This window comes from Bombus bifarius, unplaced genomic scaffold (assembly GCF_011952205.1).
Source record: "Bombus bifarius isolate JDL3187 unplaced genomic scaffold, Bbif_JDL3187 scf7180000009130_frag, whole genome shotgun sequence".
NCBI lineage: Eukaryota > Metazoa > Arthropoda > Insecta > Hymenoptera > Apidae > Bombus > Bombus bifarius.
Genome location: NW_022884918.1, coordinates 1 through 18,170, shown reverse-complemented (window position 1 = coordinate 18,170; position 18,170 = coordinate 1). Strand labels below are relative to the sequence as shown.

Sequence of the window (18,170 nt, the reverse complement as noted above, 5' to 3'; positions counted from 1 at the left end):
TTTTATTATTATTTTTTTCACAACTAATTATATTTAATTATTACATTTACATACATTTAACTATTATTGCATACATTTACATATATTTAATTATTATTTTTTTCATAATTATATCTCGTTTGAAATATTTTTCGACATAATTAATTGTTTCAAAAACACATATTCCAGCCTTCTAAATGATTTATTTTGCGTATTATACGAATTATTCCATCTATAAATAAATTGTTCTCTCTACACACAAACACGCACACAGTCTGTTAATTACACGAGTTAATTGTAACATTTTTCTCGATAAGTTGACAGAGCAAGGAAAATGAGCGACGAACATACCTACAAACTAATCTACTTCAATGCCCGTGGTCGTGCCGAACATATACGGTACATATTTGCATATACTGGCATCGAGTATACCGACGAGAGGATCCCCGAAGAACTCTGGCCTGAATACAAGGATTGTAAGAGTGAAGAATCGATTTTTACTTTCATCGTTCAACTCTCAGATATCTACCATTTACTCAAACTTTTCTGTATATAAAACTTTCGTTTCACGTGCAGGCTAAACTTACTTAAAGTAAAATTTCATACGGAATAAAGTCGAACTTTTCATTAAGTTTAGCTTCCGTAATATCGTGTTTATCGAATACCAACTTAATTCACTTACGATTCTCGAATTTTTGTGTTGCAATCTTTATTGTTTTCAATGAATCGAAGCATTTCGAATATTTTGAGAAAACCGTAAATAGGTGACTTAAAATAGGAATACAAAAATACTTCTACGTTTCTCGTTAATTTAAAAACTTTTTAGGACTTGTCGGAAAAAAAGGATAAAAAATTGAAATCAGTTCGGAAATGAACAAGAACATAGCTAAAAAGTCGAAAGAACAAAGCAGACATAAAATTCGATCTTCCGTTGCGACATTTCTATCGTAAATAGTATAATAAAAGTTTTACGCAGCATAGTCTTCGATATGATCTTATATGTCGCTTGCAGATAGAGAAACCAAAAGTCAACGTAAGTCTGTAAATCAATCCTGTCGGTGTAAAACACAAAATTACGTTCGCAAGAGACATTCGATTTATATTCCTTGCATTTCAATTTTCATTACAAGAACCGTGTACATTTTCTAATATTTTTTCCGTGTCTGGTATTATCTTTTATCCTTGATTTTAAAAACTTTAGGTTCTTCCCAACAGTCAAAAACACGCGATACCCTGTCCATCGTAATCGTAAGAAAAGAAAAAAAGGAGAAAGAAGACATTTCTGTATTTCTTTACTAGGCCATGTTGATTAAAACCGAAATGATTTCGATTCATCTATTCACAAGAACGCAACGGCCTCGGAAGCTGTGTTGTGATTTCCTATCGATCGTTTCCCTCTACACAGTGTTCATATGAGCCATGTTTGTTCTTAGCAATGCCTTATAAAAAGCTGCCTGTGCTGGAGATAGACGGGAAACCGGTAGCGCAGAGTAACGCTGTGGCGCGATACTTGGCGAGGAAGTACGATCTAATGGGAAAGGACGAATGGGATGCGATGATATGCGACGAGCTCGTCGATACTCTTGGAGATTTGAAGCAAGGTGAGTAACTGATGAGATGACTTTGCATTTGTCTCACCACAGAGACAGACGTTCAAGAATTCATTGTGAAAAGACGAGTACAAACAAGATACGTATGTCTTTCCGTTAAGCGAATGTTACAGTTTGTTTGCAAAAGTCAGTTTTTAGATTATAGAATCGTAGATAGAATTTAGAGGATAGAAACTTTTAGTAGTCACTTTTAGTTTAGTAAAGTCTTATCGACAATAAGCAGACTACGTTATGATACAACGATTCCAACTAAAGATTTCTATCGACATCACGAATTCGATGGCTTCCAAATTTTCTTCTCTGCAATCTCAGACGCTCAACTCGAAAGAATCTTTTAGATCCCCCGACAAACACTCGACTCAGGTTATCTATTATCGTAATCTTTCTACGGGATTTTTTTTAACTGCGTTGCGTTAACGAATAACGGGATAACATCACGTTTCTCTCAACGCCTTTCAACGTTCTACAACTTTTATTCTTTGCAAATCCCTGTCTCTATATGATAAACGCTGGTTATCCGCGGAAGGAGCGAGGACAACGAAGTGTTACTCAATGATCAAAGACAGGAAGATCCTGGTACGCGATAACGTTACTAATTTCCAATTACGATATGTGTGATTACGTAACATCTGCTGTCTGCATAATGCGTTAACGATCTGCGCGTTGATCGCATAAATATAAATCGAAGGGAATGGAATCGCTCGAAACTCATGCAACTATCCGCAGGTGTTTAAAATCGTGTTTTTACACCGCCAACGTAACGTCACGCCAGTCGAATCGAAAAATTATTACTAGACAGAGAAGGTGAACAAAAAACGAGGTAAATAGGCTACCGATTGAATAATATCATAACGATCGTATCTCTGGTTTTTGCTCGTCTTTTATATTTGTTTCAAATGTATAAAATATAATCGTATCGATATCGTCCACGATTAAAGCTATCCATCCGCCATCGACGAGGAACGAACGATTATATTTTATCATTTATGCGAATCCTTCTCTTCTCTTCTTTCTCTATTTACGCCCCTCGCCTTGCTTCGTACCGCCGATGATTCACAATTCGATGCACCTGAACAGCTGGAACGTCGCAGATTTTTCCGTACGATAACAAACGTGTTTTTGATGGCCTGCTTTAAACCGTGACGATCGCCATGACGTGCATCAATTGTCGAATGATGTAGTGCGACGATACTCCTACGCAACTTTTTTTTACGCTGTTTTTCCCTCTATTTTTTCTTCCTGTGTGTTATCACATGATCATGAGATACCTGTATAGAAGATGCAAAGAGTCTGTGAAGAATTTACAGATATTTAAGATTATCATAATGATTAAGCAAAAGCTAAGACGCAAAATATTGCTCAAGATGTAATTATGTAATATTTACTCAATTTCTAGAAGACTGTTTATATCTTGTTGTTATTCTTGATATGGAGATAAATATAGTATACTTTATTAAGACCTAGATAAAAGACTTTTTTCTCGTTTCTCTTCTCTTACTTAATCACTAAGAGTTATATAACGTTTATTCGATAATTCTGCTTCTCCTGACCTTTCCACAAATGGTTGTTTATATCTCGACATTCTTGGTACTTTTAATCAAATTTTAATAACAGTACTTTACTCGTCAGAAGTAAATAAAAAAGCTCTAGGTAGAAGCAAGGATTTACTTACCTTTCCTTTCTCGAATCTCAGTTAGCAATGTTGTTCCTCTTGAAAGATTTTCCAAGTTTCCAAGACAATTTCCACGCTGGTAACATTGTATATATTTCAAGTATCGTGAACCACAGGAACTTGTTGAGGCAATATTGAAGAAAGCAAAGAGAATGAAGATTAAATTCTGACAATAAAATAAAAATCCAAATTCTTCCTAAAAAGCTAGTGATCTTTAGTTAAGAGTTCGATTTTTCACATTTTTCAAGGTAAATTAAAAAAATTGTTTAATAGAGGAGGTACAAAATAAATGTATACAAACCTTTTTTCAGACGACATGGGCGGACTTCGTGTTTGCAGCGGCCCTTGAAAATTTCGAGTATATGTTTGGGGCATCAGCTTTGGATAAATATCCAGCTCTTCGAGCATTGAAGAGAAGGATTCATAGAATACCGGCTATTTCTCATTGGCTGATTAGGCGCCCATACACAAACAGCTAAAAAGCTAAAAACGTGTGGAAAAAAGATGACCAGTACACCACTACATATATGTAGTATCGTGGACGAAAGGTCTAAGAAATATCGGGCGAACTATGAACAAGAGCGAGAGCCGAGGCGCCGTCGAGCCCATCAATCTTTCATCGGTCGTTTCAAGTGCACAGTTTCGTGGAAACAACCTACGTGACCCTGGCTACGAGCGTCTGCAGAACACGTGTGCGGTGGGCCTAGGAAAAAGGCAATAGAATGCGACAACGGCCAGAGTGTGAGTCGAGAAACAGAGTGTGAGTCGAGGAGCCGAGTGCGAGTTGAGCGGAGACAGAGTTTGCGAGTGGCGTTGCAGAGAGAGTGTTCATCGCGTTTTGGTAAAAGTCGAGTCGCTATCTAGTTATTTAGTTGCGCTGTTTTCTGTACGTTTGGCGTGAATAGTTCAGGTTGAAAAACAATCGTCTTTTTCTGTCTGATTAACATCTCCATTGTCCACTCCTTGTAAATACATTATATCACGATATTACATATTTTTGGGGGCTCGTCCGGGATTGGACAAGACAGAAAACGAAACGGTTTAACAGAGCTATTCGAGCTAGTTGTGAATTTACCGGTACGCGGTGCGGTAAAAGACGATATCGTTGACTGTTTAAGTTTGTGTAGTGTGAAAAATGGCAAACGTTGGGGACGAACGATTGTCGGGTGAAGAGGGTTCGACGCTGGAGGAGCTGAGGAGTAAGCTCGCGCGATTGAACCTCCCTATATCGGGTGCGAGGTCAGTGCTGATTGCAAGGCTGAATCGGGCGTGTAGGGCTGGACAATCGTATCCTAAGGGATCGACGGGCGGTGAAGAGCTAACCGGTCAACGAGATTTAGGAAACGTACAGAGAGCTGAGCGTGATTCTAACGAAGATGAAGATGTTGAGAAAATGAATACGAAGGAGTTGAAGGAGCGCCTCGCTAGTTTGGGTTTAAAAACGACGGGAAGAAAAGTAGAATTACGCGCACGGCTACAAGCGGCCATGGATGGTAACGACATATCGTCGGAAGAAGAAAGCGACGACGAAAGTGAGGATGAAGATTGCAAGAAACACGCAAGAGGATACAAGAGAGATACGCGAAGGGTGTATCAGGACCGTGATGAATACTGTCGAAGGGCATGTGTTGGTTCGACACTGAGTTTTAGAGACGTCGAAGATGCATTGAGTCGTTTAGTGGCGACAAAGGTGAAAATGTCGAACGATGGTTCGAGTCGTTCGAGGAAGTCGCTGATACGTGCATGTGGTCGGATGGGCAGAAGGCAGTCTACGCAAGGAAGCTGCTGAAGGGATCAGCGAAAATATTTGCGAGCTTCGAGTGTCATGCCAGGACTTGGCATGAGTTGAAGAGGGGGCTAGTGAAAGAATTTTCGAGGAAAGTCAACAGTAGGCAAGTACATCAGAAACTTGAAGAAACAAAAAAAGAGAGTGATGAAGCATGTTTGGCTTACATGTACCGCATACTCGAAATAGCCATCCATGTGGACATAGAGGAGGAAGCAAAGGTGGAATACATAGTGGATGGAATAATAGACGAAGAGAAAAATAAGGCTGTATTGTACGGCGCTACGTCAATCAAGGAGTTGAGGAAGAGGTTAGTGATGTACGAAGAGCAGAAGAGTCGCAGAGCAAAGTCGATTGTGAAGCCGGCTAAAACCCAGAAGAACGGGAAGCCCAGTCAATCTGTAGATGCAATGAAGAAAAGAAGATGCTTCATTTGCGGTAGTGAGGATCATCTAAGTGTTAAGTGTCCGGAGAGGGGAGAAGGTGTTAGGTGTTCCGAGTGCAGCGGATTTGGACATATTGCAGCGAGGTGTACGGCACGACCGAAAGAGACTTGCGTAGTGTCAAGATCCGAAAAGGGGAAGTATGTGAAGGAAGTGGCGATAGATGATTGTAGGTTTGTGGCACTAGTGGATACGGGTAGTGATCTCACGTTCATTCGATCAGACGAGTATGCGAGGTTAGGGTCACCACCGCTAGGTAAATGCAAGCTTAAGTTCGACGGTGTTGGTTCCGCTGGCAATGAGACCTGGGGTGAATTCACCAAGGTAATGACGGTTGATGGGTGTAAACTGCCAATCACTTTGCACGTTGTTTCAAACAAAATATTGACGAAGCACGGTCTGTTGTTAGGCACTGATTTTCTGGATCAGGTAGGGTTACGGGTTAAACGGGGCGAAGTGACTTTCTTGCGGCTTGACGAACAGACTAACAAAGACGTGTCGGATGTGTTTAGAATTAACGTAGTAGAACAGACTGACGAAACAGACCTAACACACGTACAGGAACCGCATTATCGTGAAGCGATTCGAGATATCGTTAGGGGGTATAGGCCGGAGAAGAAGCGAGACGTCGGAATAACCGCAAAAGTAGTTTTGGAAAGCGACAAGCCGGTAGCGCGAAGACCGCGAAGACTGGCGCCGTCGGAAAGAAAGGAAGAAGATGATCTGATGGAAGTGTGGACAAACGAGGGTGTCATCAAATCGTCAGACTCGGAGTATGCGAGTCCGATAGGTGTAGTTAGAAAGAAAGATTTGTGTGTGCGTGTGGCTAGATGGGCCTTGTTACTAGGCGAGTTTAAGTATCAGGTGTGTCATCGGCCGGGGAAAAGTATGCAGCATGTAGATGCTCCGAGTAGGAACCCCCTGCCGAGCACTATGGATGTAACGGAGAGTGAAGACGGGCTGATTGCACGGTTGAGAAGGGCACAGAACAAGGACATGGAAGTCCGTAGGATTTTGGACGCCGCAACGTGCAGTCAGGCCGATGGGCAGGTAGTAAGAAACAATATTTTGTATAAGGAGTGTAAGGACGATGTGCTAATAGTAGTATCGAAGGCGATGCGGGCTCAAGTAGTCAGGCAAGCGCACAAGCGTGGGCATTTCGAGGTTACCAAAACAGAAGCTATGGTCAAGAAGGACTTCTGGTTCAGGGGGTTACGCGAAAAGGTCGAACACGTGGTATCCAACTGCCTTGACTGTAGCCTAACCGAACGAAACATAGGTAAGCTAGAAGGGAACCTGCGAAATTACAAGAAAAGAAGAAAGCGTGCGAAGCAGTACCGAAGGAAGGACCCGCACACACCTCGATTTTATGAAACCTTGGGTCCTAAACGCCGAAAGTGACGCATCTGATGACAGCGAGATAGAAGGCAACATCTGAGGGCAGATGTTATTGCAGGATGGCCGAATGTAGTATCGTGGACGAAAGGCCTAAGAAATATCGGGCGAACTATGAACAATGTCGCGAGAGCCGAGGCGCCGTCGGGCCCATCAATGTGTTATCGGTCTTTTCAAGTGCATAGTTTCGTGGAAAAGACCTACGTGACCCTGGCTACGAGCGTCTGCAGAACACGTGTGCGGTGGGCCTAGGAAAAAGGCAATAGAATGGGACAACGGCCAGAGAGGGTCAGTCGAGGAGCAGAGTGCGAGTCGAGGAGCCGAGTGCGAGTTGAGCGGAGACGGAGGTTGCGAGTGGCGTTGCCGAGAGAGTGTGGATTGCGCTGTTTTCTGTACGTTTGGTATGAGTAGTTCAGGTCTGACATCTCTATTGTCCACTCCTTGTAAATACATTATATCACGATATTACATATATATGTACGCTGGCATCGCTATGTTGGTAAATGTTCGATGTTATACGTGTCGTAAAATGTAACAGTTCTATTTAAAAAAAAAATTTCGTGTCTATGAGTACGTTAAAAGTTTAACTATAAAAAGTCTCATCTGAGCTGTGCTCCTTTATGGAAGGTATTATTGTGTTTGAAAGAACACAATATATAATAAATGTATGTATGTTCTATAATAAATGTATGTTCTTTCGAAAAAAGTTCGAAAATTTTCTTTCTTTTATCCGTACTTAACTTTTTAATAAAATGCACGATTAATTCTTGTGTCTCGTTTAAACAGCTTTTGGTCTATCGTTATTTCGAATTATTTGAACATCGTGTGAATTTACTATTTAATTTTACAATATCATTTACTATATAATTTTACAATTATAATTTTACAATATCAATAATTTACAATAAGTGAGGGAAAAATCATTGAATGTTATATCTAGATGTCTATATACTATTTTAAACAATACTTAACTCGAGATACTCGTTTCGTCTCTTCATGATACTTACTGGCAATACCGAGTACAAATATGATGTTCTTTGAAAATAAAAAATGGATTTGAAAACGTTAATGCACGTTCTTTTTTTTTTTTTATTTATTTGTTGAAATTACAATCAATTCTCGCGTTGAGAATTTTCAGTAATTTTTCTGGCGTGGCGCAGTGACATGGCTGTTTATTTACAATAAGTTAATACTTATTATAGATAGGTATAATTTATAAGTATTATAAGTAAGTGCATATGCTTAATTTGGATAATTAAATGAATCTAACGTTTAGGTCTAGCGGGTAGTGCCTCTTCAGCCTGCGAATCTGGTCCGTCGTATCGAGTAGTCCAGTGATTAGGGGGTTTCGGTGTTTCTTGACTCTTTTGCTATATCTGTCGCTATATTTTGCTATTTCCTCTTTGACTGTAGGTATCTTGAGGTCGCGATGGATGGTTTCGTTGGTAACATACCAAGGTGCGTCTATTAAGGCTCTTAGCGTTTTCGATTGGAATCGTTGTAGTATTTCGATGTTGGAGTTACTTGCTGTTCCCCATCGCTTCCTATATCCCTATATTCCGTACTTGCTTCGCTTGGTACTTTTATAATTTTCGTAGTTACAATAAAAAATTTAATTCTTAACAGATTAAAGATTTAACCTCTTGCTTTATAGTGTACAATAATTTTTTTTTTTTGTATAGGTTATGTGATCCATAGTTTGAGTAACTAGTACATATATATATTTACGTGACAAGCTTTCATTTCAATCTATATTTAAGATTAATATTTTATCAGTTTCTGTTCGTAACAACATCGAAGTAGTCCATAAGTTTGAAGAGTATAATTAAGGAAGTTATGAAGCAAGAGGTTAAGAACAAATTCTGAAAGAGGTTATGTACAACTCAGTAGTACTGCTTTACATTACTTTGCGAATTACTTTTCAAGCATAAAAATAGTTTAACAGCCACTTATAGTTACTTCCTTACCATTACATTCATTAAATTCGTTTGATTTTGTAAACAAAATGACCACGCTGACCAGTCTCTTATTTAAAATAGAATTATTTTGTCATATATCCAACAGTTTACTTTCTCTTCGCTTTGTCTCGTATTACGACTTTATAACGGTGTTTCTTTAAACTTTAAACGATCGTAATAAATGTATTTACGGACGATGACTGATATCTGGTCTGTCTTAAAGTTTCAACTAATTAGTGCCCCGTTACTTTGGACGTTATGAAATGTTGTATAACCAAAGACTTATCTTCTCTTTTGGTAGTTGCATAAGAGAAGACTGAGCCATTGAAACGCTCGAATAGATTAGCTGATTCGCTTAACGTATTTTTACTTCCGACGAGCTAAACACAAGAGCAGAAAGCACATAAGGAATAATACAGAAACGTCAAACGTATACAGAAATATATTTCGTAAAAGCATTAGTACGTAACATGTCTTTATAATTCTATTTATGTATAGTAAAATGGCTTGTATCCATTTTCATGAATTATAACTGACATTTCAAAGCATTCATGTAGATATGTAACTCTCGTTAATTAATAATTTAACAATGCGTCATGAAACGTATCATTTTCGTTTCTTCCTTTGTTTCGTTATACACAGGAACGAATTTGTAAATAAAGATGTATAATCAACGATAACATATGACAGCGAGTATAATAACTGTCAGCAAAGGAAGAGGTCGGTAAAATGATTGTGGTTGATTTCAGTGTATCGGTAAATAAGCTTTGACAGACGTTGCCGGGGGACTCGGTGTCGGTGAAACCGCGTCGATGAAATGATTGTCAGTAATTTAAAGATAACCCAATTTATTGATCTGTCTCCCCTTCATGGCGTTGTACGTCTCTCTATAAAACATATTCTACCTCGGAGGGCTGAAAAATTTAACTTGGTCTCACTGGACTGGACTGTAAGTAAGAAAATTGAAATGCAAAATCCACGTGTGAGCGCAACGGTTTAGATGGAAAGTTCGATAGGACAATTATGTATATTAGCCTGAAAGAAAGCTCGTGGCTTCGCACGCAACACGTAATTTCCCTCGCTGAAATAATCCTATTACAACGATACGATTTAAAATTTTCCTTAACAGACCTCGCAATGTAATTCTTCATCTACAATTTTTTATTCGGCCTGAAACAAGAGACTTTCGAAGCCTTATAGAGTCTCGCGAATCTAAAAGTCAGGTTTCAACGTATTTTCGCGTCTTATTCTATAATACTGAAAACATTAAAGGTGTTAACGATTATTGTCTCACTATGTACGTACATCAAACGAGTACTTACGTAAGAGACGAATGGAAATGGAAACAGCCGAGAATAATTGAAGATAATTTGAATACGTTCCAGGCTATAATACAATTTCTCGTGAACCGTAATTGATTCGCAGAAGGGAATTGCCGCTTCTCACGACTAGCAAAGTGTTTCGCAAAAAAAAAAAAAAAGAAAAGAAAAATGGTATCGGAAGGATAGAAAAAAAGCGGTGGCCTACATCAAGCAATCTTCATGCCGATAATGCATTTATTATTCAGTTCGTTCATTTTCTATCGCGTAACAGACACTGGGATAACTGACAGAACGAGCGTATAAATTTTGCATCTCTCAACCTGACTTCTCCCAATTCGTATACTTCCATCCTTCGTATAAGTGACAATGAATCAGAAGAGTTTCATAGCAATATTGAACAACATACAGTCAACTACAACACCATTAGATACATCCACCATACAGTCAACTACAACACCATTAGATAACAGCAATACAATAGATTATAATTTTCTACGCGTCATTGATTCATCATCATCATTTTCCATTTTTTTAGCATATGTAAAAACGTATCTGACGTAATCTTACCTCGCTCTTCGAGTACAAAAATCCATTCAAATGAAACAAAGGGAAAAGAAATAAGAAAACAAACACTCACATACGAATCTTCATTACATAACTGTATGTACTCCTCGAGGTATAATTACTCAGACACGTTACAGCGTACCTTCTTCGTTCCCTGATGGCTGATGTTGATCGTTGACGTTTATAATGAAAGAATTTCGTCAACGGCGCCATCTGGATCCTTGTTGAAAAATTAAAATAGCCGCAACAGCACCATTAAGCTCATCACCCAGAGTAGCTCTTGTTGCTGAGTCGTGGAGGAATTCTTATCATCAACGACATAAACTATACCAGTTCCGGTAATGTTCTTTAGATGGTCCAGGCATTCGAACTCGCAACATCGCTTTCCAAGACGGAATTTCTTGCATGTCTGTAGTAAAAAGAAATCGATCAATTGTACAGATCAATCGTCACTCGACTGCTCGAGAATTCAGATCATCCAGAGAATAGAATAGAGACGTGGAAAAATGTAGTGCGATCATCGCAGTGGGAGGAAATAGGGGGATAGGGACCAAATGAATGAACGAGATGTTAAGGACAACTGACGATAAGTTCTTCTTTTGTCGAGAATTGCATGTTTGTGAATGGTTTGTGGGTGGTTAGATGGAGAGAATTGAAGAGTTTGGAGGTGACTGGAAGAGTGTTTTAGGCAAGGTAGATTGCAGAATGGTTGCGGTAGCATTGTGTTAATTATGGGTTTGTACATGTAATCTTTGTATGTATCACTACATACAACCTAACGTATATTTTTAATAATACATCAGAGTTTTAGTTATTTCATAGCTATGAATTTTATACTCTATAATCTTGACGTTTTATTTCACAGAAGCGTTTGAATATCCATAAAAATTAAATGAACCAATGTATTCATTATCTTATAGAGAAGATATATTATTTTTAATTATGTTCCAATTATTTATCATGATCCTGATTTCCTTATTCTGAAAATTTGAAAGAAAGTTTTGTAGTTTGATACTTTCAGCGACAAAGGGTCAATATTGCTTTAGTATATTTCGTCACATATACATGTATATCTATATGTCGGAGATGAAAGGACACCGGAACCTTTGGATAGCCCCGCAACATTGCAATCTAAAGTCTACTATAACTGTAACTAAACTATTGTAGTTATTCAATCCGATTGTAATTGTTCGAGATTAGTGACGGTGAGCTTTGGCTCGAGGTGACAGTCTGTCGCCCAACGTAGCCGCGGTCAAGGGATGAACGCTTTGCCTAACAAAGGTATGGAGTAATTCTATAGCTCTCCTTAAAAGAAATATTCGTGGCGACACGCGACAGTAAACATTCCAACGGTTTCTGTCCCGTGGCTCGCCACACGCAGACCCTATTCTTCGAGTAAGATGATTGCCAGATGTCGATGCGTCTCCGCAGTACATGTTCGGCTAGCCCGAGGGTCCGTTATAAATCTTAAGGTTTAGTTAACTAAAGTCCTTCAAACAGACAAACAGTCTTTGTCCCAACTACGGGAAGATAGGGGAGACATATTTTTCAACGAGCGGCGTCTCCCACTAGCAACTTTCCCTCGAGGGCGGCTAGCATCTTTTTCTAACCACCGATATGGAGATTGACCAATTAGCAGCAACGCCAATTTCCCTTACTTTCTGAACGAAGGCTTTTCTCGACGAATCCGATGATCTCGTGTCCTTAGACACACCCCGTTATAGTTTTCCTCTGTGGCATCATCGGGACGGGACGGGCATTCTTTTACGCGCTCCCGTCGACCAAAGAGTAACGTTTTTACGCTCAGCAATTATTTTTACGAGTCAGACTTAGATTCAGCGAGAACGCCCATCTGTCATCCCGTTGGCCGCGGATTCGTTATTGAACCTGAGATCACTGTAACTAGTGTCGCGGACGTCTCACCGCCGTGATAGATTGTCAAACCTGTGTTATTCATACCTGTGTCAATAAATCGTATCTTCGCCACACCGCAACGATGGCTACCTTCAATGAAGACTCCTCAAACACCGACAACCCTATCCCCACTGCTTCTCCGACATATATATTTGTATTTTCTTTTGTTCTTTCTTTTTAATTTATGTGATCTGAGAATTACATTTCTGAGAGTTCGGTGAAATTCGATGCTTTATTTTTATCAGTAGAATCTTCCTTGTCATTGTCAGAGCGCAGACGTTTACGCGTTTACGGAAAGTTTAAGGATACAAAAATACAGAAAAATGTAGAAAATATGCAAGAATATGTAAAATATCGAAAGTACAGTACTTCTAATAATACTTAGTAGCATGCTTACAAACAAATTTCTTTTGTATTTCTTGAAATTGCGGAAAGATTCGCGGTAATTATCGGATTTTTGTCCTCTTTTATCTGCTTTTTTTATTCGCAACTTATATGAGATATGAATTAATATTCAACGACGTGCGCTCTGTGCCACGAAATGAATTATCTCGCGTTAAGACTGCGGCAATTCTTACGTTTGATATTTCATTTAACGAACAGCCGCGCGTTCCTGAGTTTAAAAACCGCCACTCTGAACTTACGCTGAGAATAATATCAGGAAAAGCGAACGAGAGATGATTAGAAAGAAAATGCGAGGAGCAGTGAGGGGGATATTACTAGACTGCGCTTTTTTGTGCAAGTATAGCAGGATGTTTGGGAGTGTAAAATTTTAACGAATGCGTATAATATGAAAAAATATATGAAATATCCAAGGTATAGTTTTATTAAACTTACTTTTTATAATGCTTCGTAGGTAAAACAATTTTCTATCCAGATTCCACTTTCTCAATTATATTTTCAAAAATGCTCGATAAGGAGTACAATTTTCTACCCAGGTTGTACCTTTCTAATTATATCTTCCAAAATTCTTGATAGGTGAAACAATATTCCACCGACGATTTACTTTTTTAATTGTATCCCCCAAAATATGGACCTGCTTAACGTTTAGATATTATTATTTTTTTCGTTGTTACTTGATACGGCTAGCAATTAAATAGTGAGAATAAGAAGAATTGGAAGTGCCATTTTCGAAAAAGAATTTTGTTTTTCCTTGAAGAGGTTGTTTGTATGAAGGTTAATATCACTAAATATGAAGGGAAGTGTAATCATAATAATTCGTACAGTTTTTAACGTTTCGTACGTGATATAGGTTGTGTATGATGTATGTTATACGATTAGTTCCCTAAATTAGACTGTGTGCACCATGTGCCAGCAAACTCCCTCCATCGTGCTTGAACATGTGCGTAGATAAATCTGCCTCAATTATCCCATCAGATAAGAAAATCTCTACTGACCTTCTTAAGCAAACTACATAATGGACTTACATATCTTCTCTTAAGATATAAAGAAGATATTTTTTTTATCGTTAATTTACAGATCTTTGAAACGATAGAATAGAGATATCCTAAAATTATACAAAGTATTATAATATGCGTAATAAACAAATATCGTTATATTTTTCTAATAAATAACATTCCCATAAACAAACAATTTCTCATAAACAGTCGTTTCCCAGAAAACTTTAGTTTCGATACTGGCAACTTTATCTACTTCCGCTCTTCAATTATGAAGGATTAATCTTTACGAAACTTTTGGAACGGCTGAAGATTTCTCACGATGAAACGCGACGAATTCGATACAAACTACGCGGAAATAAAGACAGCTGCGATGGAGGATCGCGGGATTGATATTAATTAATTAATCTGTGGCAACCATTATATCGATTCGTTACGTTATTGCGACAGGCCACGCAACATTTTATTGCTTCTGTTTCTACAATTTAATTACAAAGTATTCAATTTAGAAACAAGGAAAGGACTGCAAGTTTGTACAGTTTTTATCAAGATTACGTGCCATTGAACATATCGATTGGTTGACTTCTCATGTTTCGTATTAATCGACATCCGATATAGCTATGGGACCTGGAATATTGAAATATTGGGAAGTCAGTTATATTCAGGTGTTCTATAGATTTGACGTATAAGCCTTGTAACATGTACTTCTTCATCAGACGTTTACGAGATACTGAACGATGGCTACGCTTGTAGTATCCAAAAATTTTACGTCGATTTATAATCGAAGATTCGATCAAACTATAGATAGATTTGAATATTCTACGAATTGAATTTAATATTAAGAATTTTAGTTGTATAGATCATCGACGAAAGTCTGTTACACGGACCCTTTCAACAGTTCTATACACACTTCTATTATATATTTTATTTTTTAAAAATAACGCTTTGGCATGATCAAGGATCGGAAGTATAAAAAATAATTGTGACAATTCGAGCAGTGAAAGCCTCTAGAGTAACATTATATTGGTCTCTATAGCGACATTGTGGTACCGTGTCATTTTCAAAGTTCTCAGAATTGGTACTGTATCCAATTTCAATGTTTAATATTCTTCCCGGTTCCTGGAAGAATTTCTTCAAAACTACGTTAACCCATGAAGAATCAACCAACAGTTTCTCATAATGCCGTTTTATCCACATCCTTTGAAACTCATGAAATTGTAGAATCCAGATAGAAAAAGTAGAGACGAGGTAAACGCGAAGCTCATCCTTGGAATTGCTTGTCATGGTGATAATGTTAACAAATAGAATTCGATAACGCAAATTCATTGGGGAAAAGGTGACAGATGAAATTCGCTAACGCAACGTTGCCCGTTAATGGGCTAAGAATTACGCTCCATGGGATCGCTCACTGCATTCTTCGAAACGACCCTCGTAATCCATAGGCTCGTAAACGGCTTCCGTAACCGTAACGAATTTCAATCTTGTTCACGGATCTCTGACCGCTCGTTTCGAGGTGTTATCGTGATTGTAAGGCGTGATGGAGCAGATAAGTCCAATATGCTCGCGGAAATCATCGAGATTCATTGCCCAAAGCTGGCTGATAGTCGAAATTAACTTCGCCTCGTCCGATTTCCGCGTTCACATCGCTTTCACGATGGTTAGGCGTTTCTTCGTTCGTTTCTAACGCTGAGTTTTCCCGTGTCGCAGTCAACCCATATTTGGATGTGTGTACACGTTGCACAGAAAATGTGGTCGGGGGTTGAAACGCGGACAGAATGGAAAACGGACTATGGGAAACGCCGAGAAAGAGGCGTCGATGAGTTGAAGACACGTCGATGCTGAAGTACACGTGTATCTCGCGTCTTATAGCGAAGGAAGGATACGTGTGAAATTTTAGAAAATATTGGCTGGAAAATGTTCTAACGGACATTGAAGAAACGAATTTAAATTGTAAAAAGAAAAAGATGGTAGCCTAAAGACGTTCCGCTTTCTGTCCCATTACGGAAAACTGCAAAAGCTATGTATCTTGAGAACAGATAAAGTTAAGAAATGAAATGGAAAAATTCGATTTACTATGTATTTTCGCTATATTTTATATTTACTGTATATTATCGGAATAGCCATCCCTGCTTCAGAAAATCAATTACATATATCCCTTGGCGAGAGGGAGTGAGAATTAATCCGATTAATTGTAATGGTGGATCAGCTGGATCCTCATATTCTGAACGTCCAGAGACTCGCTAACTACGAAGCAACTGGTCTGTTTGTGACGCCTATCAATTAGATTAGATTAGATTAGATTAGATTAGATTAGATAGATTAGATGCTAGAGATTAATCTGCTGGTAAGCAGCGTCAAAATGCGACGATAACTAAACCGTCCGAAGATCGAATTATAGCAAATGAAACGCGTCTCTGCGCTAGTCTGACCGATTAACAGGGCCTATGGGAGTGGCTTTCAAATTTGCAAGCAAGGAATTACCGTGTAACGAGCAACTCGTATCGATTATTCAATGGGTTCATATGGAGGCGAATAGAAACTCGAACTCGAAACGTTTTCGACTCGACGCTGAGTATCACGTTCATCCTTTAAATGCTACTTCAACATGGGCAAACGTTCATTTTGGTAATGTCGAGTTTTCTCATTGAATAATCTTCCGTTCGTCGATTTTACACGCTTAACCGACTAGATAAATTCGATGATTTTAAGCAACGTAATTAATGTAATTGATTAATTTTTCTTAAAGTGTGAACTATGGATGAAAGATTAGAAACCGTGACATTACAGAGTACAAAGTTAGAAATACAGGGGAACTTTATATTTTTCTTCACTGCTGATTAATTTCTTGCTGAACGTGCAACGACTCGGGAAAACTGTCGTTACCTGTTGCACACTGATCGTAACATACATAGATCAAGGAACATCACAAATTTCACTTGACTACTTACGTTCGTACAACGAAGAATCCACATAATACAGTACGGCTAATATATTACTATAGAAATCGGATGGTTATACATACGCAACAATTTGGAAGAGGATATTTGCTTTCGGGTTGGGAATATCAGGGAATAGAATTGTTATTATGCGAATGACTGGCGTTGATTCAATGTAATTAGTTAGAAGTAGAATTACAGTAGAAGAGGCATCAATACGATGGAATTGCACAGTTATTGTAAAAAAACAAACGATACTACATAATATATTTAGGTATACAGAAACAGTGACACTTCTGTATTGTCAATTATGATATAATTAAATGAGATAATACGAATAATTGTAAATGCTATTAAATTGTTAAATTTTAATAATTTCCAATTCATCTTCGTATCAAAGCAAATACGAACAATTTACAACGTTGCTAGTTATGACAATAAATTTCTATTTCTCGTGTCAGTAATTTCAAATGTCGTTGGTTGCAATCAAAAATCTGTCGGCGGAAAATTTTCACCCAAGCTTCGACAAATAAATGAAACATCGTATTATTCTCGGTCAATATCGAGTCACTTTCGAGATTACACGAATAAAATTTAAAAAACTTTTTTGATGAATTGCTCGTCGAGGCATCGTTCTGATGTCGATATCGCATTAAGCAACTCGAAGATCGAAGTCTTGGTAACGAGATTGTCGCGTCAAAGACGAAGCGAGGCCTATTACCCAGGCGATGATGGAAGCTATGCAACTATAAAGAATACTAGCGCCTTTTTCTACGATTTTATACGACTCGATGCCAGTCGAAGCTCTTGGAAAATATTGCAACAAAAAGTCAATATATAAAACAAAAAATAGGAGGTTTTTACTTAAAGCAATTTAATCACTGTCCACGCAACTTTTATTGTTCTCATCTAGAACCGAGCAAGAAAAATAACTATTTTATTTTTATACCTTCTCTATATTGGGATTGTAAAAATTTGTCTGTTTGAAATGCATTGGAAAATTTCGTCGAATTATAAAGTTACACCGTTGGTTGTCACCATAGAATCGATTTTAGAATGGATTTTAAAATAACGTAAGAACGATTTTAATGAAATTTTGAGAGTACATATGTACGTACATAGAGAAGCGAATGTAGTTCACACGCATTGCTACTAGGAATATTTGTGACATACATAGGTTTCATGGAAAATAAA

General features: G+C 38.2%; 1 protein-coding gene and 1 long non-coding RNA gene across 2 annotated transcripts; one reads left to right on the top strand and one right to left on the bottom strand.

Moving 5' to 3' along the window:
* The first annotated feature begins 313 nt into the window (after positions 1 to 313).
* Positions 314 to 3,743, top strand: LOC117213865 (hematopoietic prostaglandin D synthase-like). Its single transcript, XM_033459558.1, has 3 exons — positions 314 to 455; positions 1,413 to 1,580; positions 3,573 to 3,743. The coding sequence occupies exons 1-3, from the start codon at positions 314 to 316 to the stop codon at positions 3,608 to 3,610; spliced, it is 348 nt and encodes a 115-aa protein (XP_033315449.1). The 3' UTR covers positions 3,611 to 3,743.
* LOC117213866 lies at positions 2,338 to 3,014 on the bottom strand. The gene is made up of 2 exons (XR_004488738.1): positions 2,975 to 3,014; positions 2,338 to 2,879 (listed from the first exon to the last, which is right to left on the bottom strand). It is a non-coding gene; the product is annotated as an uncharacterized LOC117213866 (long non-coding RNA).
* Positions 3,744 to 18,170: the final 14,427 nt, after the last annotated feature.

Excerpts from the sequence above, each read along its gene's own strand:
- LOC117213865 (XM_033459558.1), top strand. The coding sequence starts at position 314 with ATGAGCGACGAACATACCTACAAACTAATCTACTTCAATGCCCGTGGT. Across the intron at positions 456-1,412 it reads CTGGCCTGAATACAAGGATT|CAATGCCTTATAAAAAGCTG; the intron begins GTAAGAGTGAAG and ends GTTTGTTCTTAG. Across the intron at positions 1,581-3,572 it reads TCTTGGAGATTTGAAGCAAG|ACGACATGGGCGGACTTCGT; the intron begins GTGAGTAACTGA and ends ACCTTTTTTCAG.